General features: G+C 42.6%; 2 protein-coding genes across 4 annotated transcripts; one reads left to right on the top strand and one right to left on the bottom strand.

Annotated features, from left to right (window-relative positions):
- Positions 1-2,280: 2,280 nt before the first annotated feature.
- On the bottom strand, positions 2,281-7,531 carry LOC110530733 (dol-P-Man:Man(5)GlcNAc(2)-PP-Dol alpha-1,3-mannosyltransferase). Its single transcript, XM_021613986.2, has 9 exons — positions 7,192-7,531; positions 6,608-6,707; positions 6,265-6,412; positions 5,721-5,881; positions 5,247-5,367; positions 3,954-4,159; positions 3,675-3,751; positions 3,339-3,483; positions 2,281-3,187 (listed from the first exon to the last, which is right to left on the bottom strand). The coding sequence occupies exons 1-9, from the start codon at positions 7,373-7,375 to the stop codon at positions 3,040-3,042; spliced, it is 1,290 nt and encodes a 429-aa protein (XP_021469661.1). The 5' UTR covers positions 7,376-7,531; the 3' UTR covers positions 2,281-3,039.
- Positions 7,458-10,787, top strand: LOC110530734 (mitochondrial ubiquitin ligase activator of nfkb 1-A). 3 transcript variants are annotated; one of them, XM_021613989.2, is made up of 6 exons: positions 7,458-7,621; positions 8,630-8,815; positions 9,137-9,224; positions 9,404-9,524; positions 9,724-9,955; positions 10,145-10,787. In XM_021613989.2, the coding sequence occupies exons 2-6, from the start codon at positions 8,699-8,701 to the stop codon at positions 10,640-10,642; spliced, it is 1,056 nt and encodes a 351-aa protein (XP_021469664.2). In that variant the 5' UTR covers positions 7,458-7,621; positions 8,630-8,698; the 3' UTR covers positions 10,643-10,787. The 3 variants fall into 3 exon arrangements, with proteins under 3 accessions (XP_021469664.2, XP_021469662.2, XP_036842321.1); XM_021613987.2 differs by having other exon boundaries at positions 7,506-7,621; positions 8,660-8,815; XM_036986426.1 differs by lacking the exon at positions 7,458-7,621 and having other exon boundaries at positions 8,539-8,815.
- Positions 10,788-11,252: the final 465 nt, after the last annotated feature.

Raw genomic sequence — 11,252 nt, forward strand, 5'->3', positions numbered from 1 at the left:
AAAAGGGTTCTTTGGCTGTCCCTATAGGACAACCCTTTTTGGTTCCAGGTAGACCCCTTTTGTAGCACCTGTTGTGGAGAGGGATCTACATGGATCCAAAAAGGGTCCTTCAAAGGGTTCACCTACAGGTACAGCCAAATAACTTTTTTAGGTCCTAGATAGCACCGTATTTTGTCAGAGTATATGCCTCCCTCTCAGGTGCGGGGGGGGGACATGGACATGCCAGGCAGCTGTTCCTGCTGCTCTGCTACTGGGATGAGAACAGCCAGCTTAACATGCTCTGCTACAATCCCAACATGTCACCACATACAGTCACCATGTTAAAACCTCCACAATCTGTGGAACTACTTTCACCACATGTGAAGTGATGGTAGTGACGATTAATCCATAGAACCATGTCACCAGTGTTTCTCCTACCATAACTTTGGTGGGATTCCCACCTTAAATTTTAGTTAGGTTCGGTTGAAAAATGATATTTACAGCTCCGGTGTCTGTTACTAATGCCTTTGTGCCCTGTCTACGAATCTAATGCCATATTTACCAGTTCAAATATAATTTTAAAGCCATTGAATTAGATAAATCTCTGAAGTTGTACTTTTTTTTTAGTTTGAGTTACTGCTCAAATAAATCTGAGCTGAATTACCTATTAACTAGGCAGTATGTCTAACTTGCATTAAAGTGTAGAATCAAATGACTGACTGAAATACATTCCATTCTCATTTCTTTACACATTTTATTTTATCTTAATCAACAGAATAAATCTCCAATCTCTGTAACACAAACACTCATGCAAATCAAAACATACAGTTGAAGTCAGAAGTTTACGTACACCTTGGCCAAATACATTTCAACTCAGTTTTTACCAATTCCTGACATTTAATCCTAGTAAAAATTCCCTGTCTTAGGTCAGTTAGGATCACCACTTTATTTTAAGAATGTGAAATGTCAGAATAATAGTAGAGAATAATTTATTTCAGCTTTTATTTATTTCATCACATTCCCAGTGGGTCAGAAGTTTACATACACACAATTAGTATTTGGTAGCATTGCCTTTAAAATATTTAACTTGGGTCAAACGCTTCAGGTAGCCTTCCACAAGCTTCCCACAATAAGTTGGGTGAATTTTGGCCCATTCCTCCTGACACAGCTTTGTGATGGCCACTCCGATATCTTCACTTTGTTGACCTTAAGCTATTTTGCCACAACTTCAGAAGATTTGCCATTTGGAAGACCCATTTTCAACTAAGCATTAACTTCCTGGCTGATGTCTTGAGATGTTGCTTCAATATATCCACAAAATTTCCCTCCTCATGATGCCATCTATTTTGTGAAGTGCACCAGTCCCTCCTGCAGAAAAGCACCCCCACAACATGATGCTGCCACCACCGTGCTTCAAGGCTGGGATGGTGTTCTTCAGGTTGCAAGCCTCCCCCTTTTTCCTCCAAACATAACGATGGTCATTATGGCCAAACAGGTCTATTTTGTTTCATCAGACCAGAGGACATTTTTCAAAAAAGTACAATCTTTGTCCCCATGTGCAGTTGCAAACCGTAGTCTTGCTTTTTTATGGCGGTTTTGGAGCAGTGGCTTCTTCCTTGCTGAGCGGCCTTTCAGGTTATGTCGATATAGGACTAGTTTTACTGGATATAGATACTTTTGTACCTGTTTCCTCCAGCATCTTCACAAGGTCCTTTGCTGTTGTTCTGGGATTGATTTGCACTTTTGGCACCAAAGTATGTTCATCTCTAGGAGATAGAATTCGTCTCCTTCCTGAGCGGTATGACGGCTGCGTGGTCCCATGGTGTTTATACTTGCGTACTATTGTTTGTACAGATCTGTCTGTAAACAATTGTTGGAAAAATTACTTGTGTCATGCACAAAGTAGATGTCTTGAGTTTGTTAACAAGAAATTTGTGGAGTGGTTGAAAAACGAGTTAATGACTCCAACCTAAGTGTATGTAAACTGACTCCAACTGTATATCAGCAAACAAATATGAACATTAAACTACGCTACACATAATCTATGGCAGCACATTAAAAGAGTTCATACTTAAAAAGGTACAGTTCGGTATTCATATTAAAAGGGACAGTTCACCAAAATATCAACATTAGCTCACTGAACTACCTCTATTCTTAGACTAAAATAACTTCAGTGCGTGTTGACAAGAAGGCGTAATCTAGGTGCGGGAAACTGACCTTCTATTTAGTCTACTGCACACTGAAAACCAAACTATTAGAATTTTGGTTTTAACAAATCGACAGAACCTTGATTGTCAACAGCTTAGTTTTGCATGGTCATATTGTTATATGAAATGCCATTTATTATGTATTAGCCTATAGTAAGCCTTGTGGTCATTCCTATTGTGCCCAATGGGTGGTACCAATTTAAAGCTTCATTAAAAAAACATAGAAACCATCTTTAATATAATATGCCATTTAGCAGATGCTTTCATCCAAATGAACTGAGTCATGCATACATTTAAAAAAATATTTTTTACACATGGGTGGTCCCTGGAATCGAACCCACTATCTTGGCATTGCTGAGCTACAGCAAACCAGGATGTTTACATCAACAAATAGTCCAGTAACAGAAGTTCAGACCAGCTGATTGCCAGGATGAGGAACTACTGTACTAACAGTTTGACTCTACTTAACAGGACAAATCATGGGCTAAAGGCAGTTTCTCCATAAAAAATACATACTGGAAGTAAGAGACCCTTACTTAAAGATGTCTTATCAACAACACAGCAAAGCATTCGGCATTTCTCCTCACAACGAGACTCCCACACTAGACTCCCACCTAAATTAGATTTAATTCTTTAACCTGAGAATCCTAATTGTTTTCGGGCCTCCTCCCACCCCACGAACCTTCCACATACAGTCTCACGCTGTACCTTCTCCCACCTGTACGTTACGCTATACATTAGCACAGAGCTACAGCGAGATGGGCAAGACGTGGTGAGAACCAGCCTGGGGTGAGAGCAGGGTGGAGATGGTCGATCAGACCCCTACGACAGGAGGGTCTCCTAGGGGAAAAGCTCACTTGCTCTTGGTCTTCTCCTCTACCCCGGGGACGAACCACAGGGAGAGCAGCATGATGAGATGACAGACATGGAGGGCTGCTGAACTGTGTGTAGTAGAAGGGTAGGTGTTCCACGACAGCTCCACCAGGCCAAGGATCAAAACCCTGTCCACAGACACACCACGTTAGACATAACAGAAGAACACAGTGACAATAACAGGTATTTTGACCCATTTGACCCATCTAGGCTCATATTTTATGGTTCCTAATTCTGCTCCCAACATTGTAGCCAAAGGTATGTCCCGTCCCCTCTTACCTGAGTAGGTGAGCCAGCTTCTTGACTCCTCCGCTCCAGAGAAGGAAAGGTAGGGTGTGGAAGTACCAGACGTAGAACTGGTAGTGCAGCGAGCGGCTGAAGCACATGCCGATGAAGTTAGACGTGAAGAGGATCAGCACCATCTGTGATCGGCTGTTAAGGTCTAATATAATTGGCTTTTGGAACACTTTAACCCACTAATAACCCTCTTTAGTGATATATTAGACCCTGGTACATTATGGCCATAGAAAGATAAGAGTTAGAGATATAGAAAACACCACAATGGTACAGTGTTTCTACTCATGGCTCCAGAGACACAGACTGAGGAAAGGATATGATCTGAGGTGAGTTTCTGGGCAGGGATGACTCGCTTGGCTGGCTCCTTCAGCAGATCCATGATGCTCTCTCCAGGCCTGAGGGGAAAATGAGTTGGTTTAATAAAATCAGAAAGCATGTCCAGTAACAACAAAAAGCAGAGATAGCCAGACTCAAGCATTGGTGTGCTTGTCAGTTAGGCTGTGTGGTTCATTTTAGGCTACACTAGTGGCCAATAATTTCATCCTGACCATGAAAATATCTAATCCTAGTGATAACCCCAGTAGCCACATCTCTCACCTCTTCCAGCGACGCAGGGCAAACAGTAGCAGGGCTAGCAGGTGGGCAGCCAGGAGCACCAGATGGAAGTAGCGACTTAGGAAAAGCCACTCAGGCAGGAAGCGCCAGTTCACTGTCCACTTGAACATAAACTGACGACCCAAGTCAAAGGCCCGGGTCATATAGCCAATGGGATTCTCCATCAGGAAGGGTAGGCCCAACAATATCTGTGATAGGGAGAGAAGTGCGGGGAGGTGGAGTAAAGATGGACAATGAATCGAATGGTTAAGAAATCTACAAACTTTAGTCAAGAGAACACAGGGACAAGGTCCCCACGTTGGAATGGCTATCGCTCTAGAAACCAAACGCTGGTGTGTGAAGTGATTTAAACCACAACTCTACCAGAGGACAAGATCAGAAAACAAGGAGCTGTCGTTACATGTTGAAAGGGTGAAGAAATCTACAAATTAAAAGACCAATTATTCAGGCTGCAGCTGTTTATAAATACTTTAGTCTGGTAAACGCATCTGATTTAAGAACATTTCTGAATGGTACTCTGAAGTACCCATTATAACAACCTACAACTCCGACAGACTTTGATCTCTGGTGGACAAACCAGAGGCTTCCTGTCGACTATCCATCAGACGGACCGGCGATCGCAGAGAGGGACAGCAAAGGCATACACTCGTAAATATGTCAATTGCAATTTATTTTCAAATAAGCGGCTGTTCATGTTAGAAGTATTAGCATTTCATGAGCGTAGTTCTCCACTGTATTACAGTGAATCCTCTGAGTTTCCCACTCTCGAACTGACCCCACCCCTTTCCTTTGTCTACCAAGCCGGCATATCAGCTTAGCCCACTAGGGACATTTCTATCATGTCAGTAACCTATGTGTGTGTGTTTATGTAATTCTGTGAGTAAGTTACTTAGTAAATAAATAATTAAGCCAATTTCTATATCGCTGATTCATGATCTGTGTTAGGGTTCGTGCAGATATCCAAGGGTTTGCGACATTCAGGAATGAGACTGATGAGGTAATAATACATGAATAAGTGACTAATAAATAAGGTATTAAAATATCTGAAGAGTTTTATATTTGGGAAATTGACACTCTATAAACAACATTTTCCCATGGTGCCTCAACTTCCTAGTTAATTCCTATTCCGTGATCCGTTGAATTACGGAATAATTACACATAAAAAATTGATTTGATAATATATAGTCTTCACATTTAAAGATAGTCAATTCTACGACATGCATCTGTGTCTAAAATCGAAATGTAACAGTTAAATCAGATGAAGGAGGTCCTAACCTGGATGGCAGCACAGAGAGAGAGCTTGGGTATGGCCCTCATCAGGCCAAACTCAGACAGCAGGAGGAAGAGGAGGCCCGGGGCAAACAGGAGCACATTCATCTTCACAGACACTGCTAAACTGTCCACAACAAAGGGAGAGGAAGTTGTCATTCACCATGTGACGGGACAACGTAGCCATAGATGTTGAGTTGGGCAACTCAGTTCTGCCAATCTGAATTAAGAGGGCTATTGTGTCCCATAGCCTGCATTTAGACAGGCAGCCAAATTCTGATCTTTTGCCCTATTGTTGGCAAAAGAGCTGATCTGACTGTTCAAAAGACCAATTAGTGAAAGAAAGATCAGAATTGGGTTGCCTCTATAAAAAGCAGCCATATTTGCCCACACTGAACTGAACCAAGCTAAACTTGAACTGATCTGATCCAGGTGGAACTAAGCTGAGATAGGCTCCAGTTGTCCAGGGTTCATACTTGCCTGTAGAGGCCACAGCCCAGAGCCCAGCGGCCGTCCAGGAACAGATTGACAGCCCCGAACAACATCATCATGGCTACAGGGTCGTTGAAAAGACGCAGGACAAAGATGGAGTGTATCCGGTAGGAGGCACAGCACACAAAGAAGAATACGTAGGGAGGAACCTGGGCCCAGATTCACAAAACACTTCTTACGCAAAAACTTAAGCTTCTTAAGAAAATAAAAATAAGTTCATAAGATAGTTTGTAAGTGCAATTTTTCAACAATATCTTAAGATTTAAGGATTTTCTAAGAAAATAACTTCAGAATGTTTTGTGAATGAGGATTCTGGAGAGGGCAGACAAACAGACAGGCAGGCATCTAAAGAAAAGTGAATAGCCTTTTACAGTGCAGGATTTTCTCATGCAGAGATTGTCATAGGAAACTGAATATTCCAGTTCAAACTCGTTTAAGTAACATAATTAAGTTGGGACTTGATACTCTAATATTGAGAGAGCAAATTGTAGATAAAGACTGTTCTCTGGGTAACTATTTAGACCTAGCTGACCTTCTGGGTGCGGTGGTAGATCCTGAAGACGAGCAGCAGGGTGAGCAGGTAGAAAACAGCAAACAGGTACTGGGCCAGGCGAATATTCACCCCGTGGTTGGTGATGTAATACAGCGCTGTGAAAGTGTACACAAATCCTGCTGGGTATCTGGAATGGTAGTTTCCGGAAGTCAGTTTCAAGACTGATTTTGTTCAAGTTAAGAAATGTCACACTGCAGGTACACAAACACACACACAGTTGTAATGATTTGTCATGGGGTTCAGTGATGAAGGCCAATCCTGGTCCTGGATCCTGGTTCCTTAACTTATAAAGTGCCAGCACAAATAGGTTAGTGGAACTTACACCAGCGGGCCTGTGCCTCCTTTGAGCTGGGTGTAGTCGTAGGTGCCGTTGATGACTCCCTCTACCTCATCCATATACGCCTGCCAGTCGATCTCTGTGTCTGCATGAGAAGACATTCACCAATGAGTGACAGGTGGCATTTGCAATAACTTGGAAATATGCATTCAACAAACTGGGTTGTGGAAGGTACCTAAAGAATCAGGTGACAGAACAATCAGCAGCAACTAATGTTAGTGCTAAGAAAAAAATAATAAACAAGAGGGAAATTGCAGGAACTGTGTCAAAAGTTCAGTAGACTAGATTAACAAACTACCATTGTTGCTTTCAAATTCCTGGTTGTCTATCTTACACATTCTTGTGCTGGCAACAGAAATTGGCACAACTTTTGAAAACATATTTCATTCATACTAGGCAACATCATCACTAGGAAGGGGACGTAATCACGCTGTGGCTGTAAATTCACTATAACAAGTGGCACTACAGAAGCTAGCTGACAAACACTAGCTGTTAGCTAGCGAGCTACGTTCATTGCAATGCAGGGGCAAGCTAACTAGCTAAACTGCTAGCATGCTACTAGTACTTACATGCAACTTTTTGGATGACCCATATGTTTATTCCGATCTCCAGGAACCACAGAACAGAGGCGACCAGTATTGTGTACTCTGCCTTGAATAAGATCAAATGTTTATCCTGCCATAGTGTACGAAGTGGCGCCCACGCTCTAGACCGTGGACCAGGGGACGACTTTTTCCTCACACCTCCTGCCATTTCGACGCAGCTAGCTAGCTACGTGTCACCACAACTCGACCAAAGACAGTACCAAATATGCTTTTTTTTATGTTAAAAAAAATAAAATAACTGACAATATGTGACAGGACTTATAAGTACCCCGTCACATGATTCAGGAAAGCCTCACCCGAAGATGCATGGTGGCTTCAAGGAAGTGGTACATGTCATATGACCAAAACAAAAATAGCCATTCTTCCGGGGATGATAACTTGAGCGGTTTCAAAGGTAAAAAATGACAATAGTGATTGATTAAGTTCAATTTGATGTATTGACCGTTGCAGAAGAGTGCACAAATACCATTGTCATGTTATGGTCTGACTATTGCGGACATAGACCACATTTATGACTAATCAAATAAGATGTTTTAAAGGTCAATGGCAGGTTTTCCAGCTAACTAAACATTTGCTAACCAACTGTGTAATGTTTATTTCTAGCCTCTCAGTGAGCCAGCCATCAACTTTAATTTGTACTTTTATTATTTATAAGTAGCTAGCTATATTAGATAGCATAATGTCAATGTTCAACGAGATATTTCGTTACATGTAGATCTGTTTCGGCTAACGTTACATCAGAGAAATGGCTTTACTGGGTCATATGTATTTAAACTACCGGTTGTTCTAATTAGTTAGCTTGGCCCAAAATAACATGGTCAACCCTATAATTGTACTAGCTAATCACCTAAGTCAGTAATTGGTATTTGAATTCAAACACTGTCATCATATTACATAAAACATCTAGAAAGAGATAGGTAACGTTACCCCTTTTATATAAAAAAAAAAAGCTAAAAAATGCCACCTACCGATTTTGTAAATCATCAATGAAATAAAACTTTTCAACTTTGTTGTGCTTGTGGGTGAAGGCAGTGAATATGTAAATAGTCATAATTTATCTGACTGAATCAGTGTAATACTAGAATTGTTTGAGATCAAGTTTCTTAGACTGTAAAGTTTGGGTTATATAACCTATCATATGTGAATAACCCAACATTTTGTGACTCTTTGTATTCTGAGTAGCCTAATTCAGTTTACTGTCAAAGTGCTGAACAGAAATAGCAACCAGCCTTGTGCCACTTTGATGTCCTACAGAAAATTATAGACATTTTCAAGCATTTCACTGAAAATCTCAAAGAGAATCCGGCAGCTGCGGATTTAATTGCAGCTTGTCAGAGTGATGCGTGGGCATCTTGCATTCATGCTAAAGTACCTCCTTCATATTACATCACATGTTTGGCAGTCTGTTTCTGTACTGTATCCCTATTACAAGGGAGGTGAGAAGAGACCGTGTGGAGAGTGTGTTGGGGGGATGGAGGAGTTTCCAGTGAGGACGGTGGAGGGGCTGTGTCTAGGCACCAGCTTGGCCATATCAGGCCTCTTCTTCTACATCTACAGGAAAAAGAGGAAATCGGTGGACAAGCTCAATGTTAGTAGCCTGCCCTGTCTCTATTCCTTCAGACTACGGCCTAGATTCAATCCGTATCGCTGAAGATCCACGCAAAAGCACAATCAAAATTTTAAAGGCAATGTTTCAGCGTTTGCAGAGACTGCATTCACGGTAGGCTACACGCTGCATATGTCGGCTCAAAAGGAAATTACCTTTACATTTCAATTGCGCTATAACAAGGATCTTCCGCAATCCGGATTGAATAACATTGTGAACAGAGTGCAAAACCATGATTTTTTTTTAGGAGACATGAGAATTTTCATAGGAATGACAGGCTTTTCTTTTTGCTTGTTGTTTCAGGAGGCACCCCACATTAATTTGGATGGGAAACTGGCAGACCTTTTGAATGTGACACCAGGAAAGTGTCTGCAGTATGTTGTCATCGAAGGTGAAGTTATTTGTGTGAATGGGTAACATTTCTGAATGTATCACTATGATCATATTATTATGATATTGAGTGAAACCTATTCTCTCTCACCTACGTAATTAGTGTAATTAATGGCTCTATCCATTGTGTGTGTGTCTGTGTGTGTCTGTGTGTGTGTGTCTGTGTGTGTGTCTGTATAGGAGCAGTGCAGCCTGTGGGGGAGCCTCTAAGGAGTCAGTACCAGGAAGGCAGCGTAGGGGTAGTGCAGAAACTCATGCTAAGGGAACACAAGCTGGTGTGGAACAGCCTGGCCCACACCTGGTAGAAACACTCTTGACTGACACTCCACATATCATGTGAAAGACTAGTTTAATCTGTATCCTCATTTTTTTATCAACTGTAATATGACAAGGAGCATCTGACATTTAGTCTCAGCAGATATACATCACTAATTATAACCTGTCATATCATATCACCACACAAAACACCTTACTCACTGTGCCCCCCCTTTCCTGTGTAGGATGGACAGTGAGTGCGTGCTGCACCAGAGAGTGAATACTGTGCCCTTCAGCCTGGTGGGGTCGGACCAGGCCAACGTGAGGGTGCTGTGTCCCCTGGAGGCCTCAGAGCTGAAGATGGAGATCCTCCATGAGAAGTTCCACCAGGCCACCTACGGTTTCACCGACATCGTCGGACAGTACCTCAGTGGAGAGAAGCCCAAAGGCCAGCTGGAGACTGAGGAAATGCTCAAGGTGAGATTTAGTTTGGTTTGATCATTTTACCACCGATAAATTACCTGTTACATCTTCAATCCTAAAATTCCACAATAACATCCCAAAACGTTCCATTGTGTTTAGGATGAGGTCACCACTATTGCCCCTGAATAGTGCTCCAAAGAGCATGAATAATCCTGACTAATTTGTGTCTGTCTGTATTTCCAGGTTGGCGCTACTCTTACAGGTGTAGGCGAGCTCATCCTGGACACGGACCGGGTGCTGAAGCTCCGCCCGCCCACCGACGGCTCAGAGTACTTCCTAAGCACAGCAGACTTTGAGACCCTGCGGCTGGAGCAGGAAGACCAGGCGGTGGTCTGGCGGGTCCTGGCCTCTGTGTTCGCCCTGGCCGGGGCCGCCGTCCTCCTCTGGGTGGGCTGCCGCTACTACCGCAGCCTGAGGGTCTGCTGGGAACAGGAACGTCTGAAGAGGGAGTTTGAGACACTGGGCGCCGGGGGGTCTGGGGCTACACAACAGGGGTCTAGGGAGCAGGAGACGCCCCTGGAGAATGACTGTGTGATCTGCCTGACCCAGCTCCGTAGCTGTGTGCTACTGGACTGTGGGCACGTGTGCTGCTGCTACAGCTGCTACCAGGCCCTGCCTCAGCCCATCTGCCCCATATGCCGGCAGGCCATCAACAGAGTGGTGCCCCTCTACCAGGCATGAAGCCCAGCCAGGGAGAACAAATCAAAATCAAATGTTATTTGTCTCATACACATGTTTAGCAGATGTTATTGCGGGTATAGCGAAATGCTTGTGTTCGTAGCTCCAACAGTGCAGCAATATCTAACAATTCACAATAATACACACAAATCTAAAAGTAAAGAATGGAATTAAGGAATATATAAATATTAGGATGAGCAACGTCGGAGTTGCATTGACTAAATACAGTAGAATAGAATACAGTTGAAGTCAGAAGTTTACATACACCTTAGCCAAATACATTAAAACTCTGTTTTTCACAATTCCTGACATTTAATCCTAGTAGAAATTCTCTGTCTTAGGTCTGTTAGGCTCACCACTTTATTTTAAGAATGTGAAGAATTGTTTATTTCAGCCTTTATTTATTTCATCACATTCCCAGTGGGTCAGAAGTTTACATACACTCAATTAGTATTTGTTACCATTGCCTTTAAATTGTTTAACTTGGGTCAAACGTTTCGGGTAACCTTTCACAAGCTTCCCACAATAAGTTGGGTGAATTGTGGCCCATTCCTCCTGACAGAGCTGGTGTAACTGAGTCAGGTTTGTAGGCCTCCTTGCACGCACACGCTTT

Source organism: Oncorhynchus mykiss, chromosome 8 (assembly GCF_013265735.2).
Source record: "Oncorhynchus mykiss isolate Arlee chromosome 8, USDA_OmykA_1.1, whole genome shotgun sequence".
Classification (NCBI taxonomy): Eukaryota; Metazoa; Chordata; class Actinopteri; order Salmoniformes; family Salmonidae; genus Oncorhynchus; species Oncorhynchus mykiss.

Coding starts and splice junctions, on each gene's coding strand:
- LOC110530734 (XM_036986426.1), top strand. CDS start 8,567: ATGCGTGGGCATCTTGCATTCATGCTAAAGTACCTCCTTCATATTACA. Junction 9,225..9,403: donor GCAGTATGTTGTCATCGAAG/GTGAAGTTATTT, acceptor GTGTCTGTATAG/GAGCAGTGCAGCCTGTGGGG. Junction 9,956..10,144: donor AGACTGAGGAAATGCTCAAG/GTGAGATTTAGT, acceptor CTGTATTTCCAG/GTTGGCGCTACTCTTACAGG.
- LOC110530733 (XM_021613986.2), bottom strand. CDS start 7,375: ATGGCAGGAGGTGTGAGGAAAAAGTCGTCCCCTGGTCCACGGTCTAGA. Junction 5,882..6,264: donor TCTACCACCGCACCCAGAAG/GTCAGCTAGGTC, acceptor ATCTGGGCCCAG/GTTCCTCCCTACGTATTCTT. Junction 3,752..3,953: donor GCCCTGCGTCGCTGGAAGAG/GTGAGAGATGTG, acceptor TTTTCCCCTCAG/GCCTGGAGAGAGCATCATGG.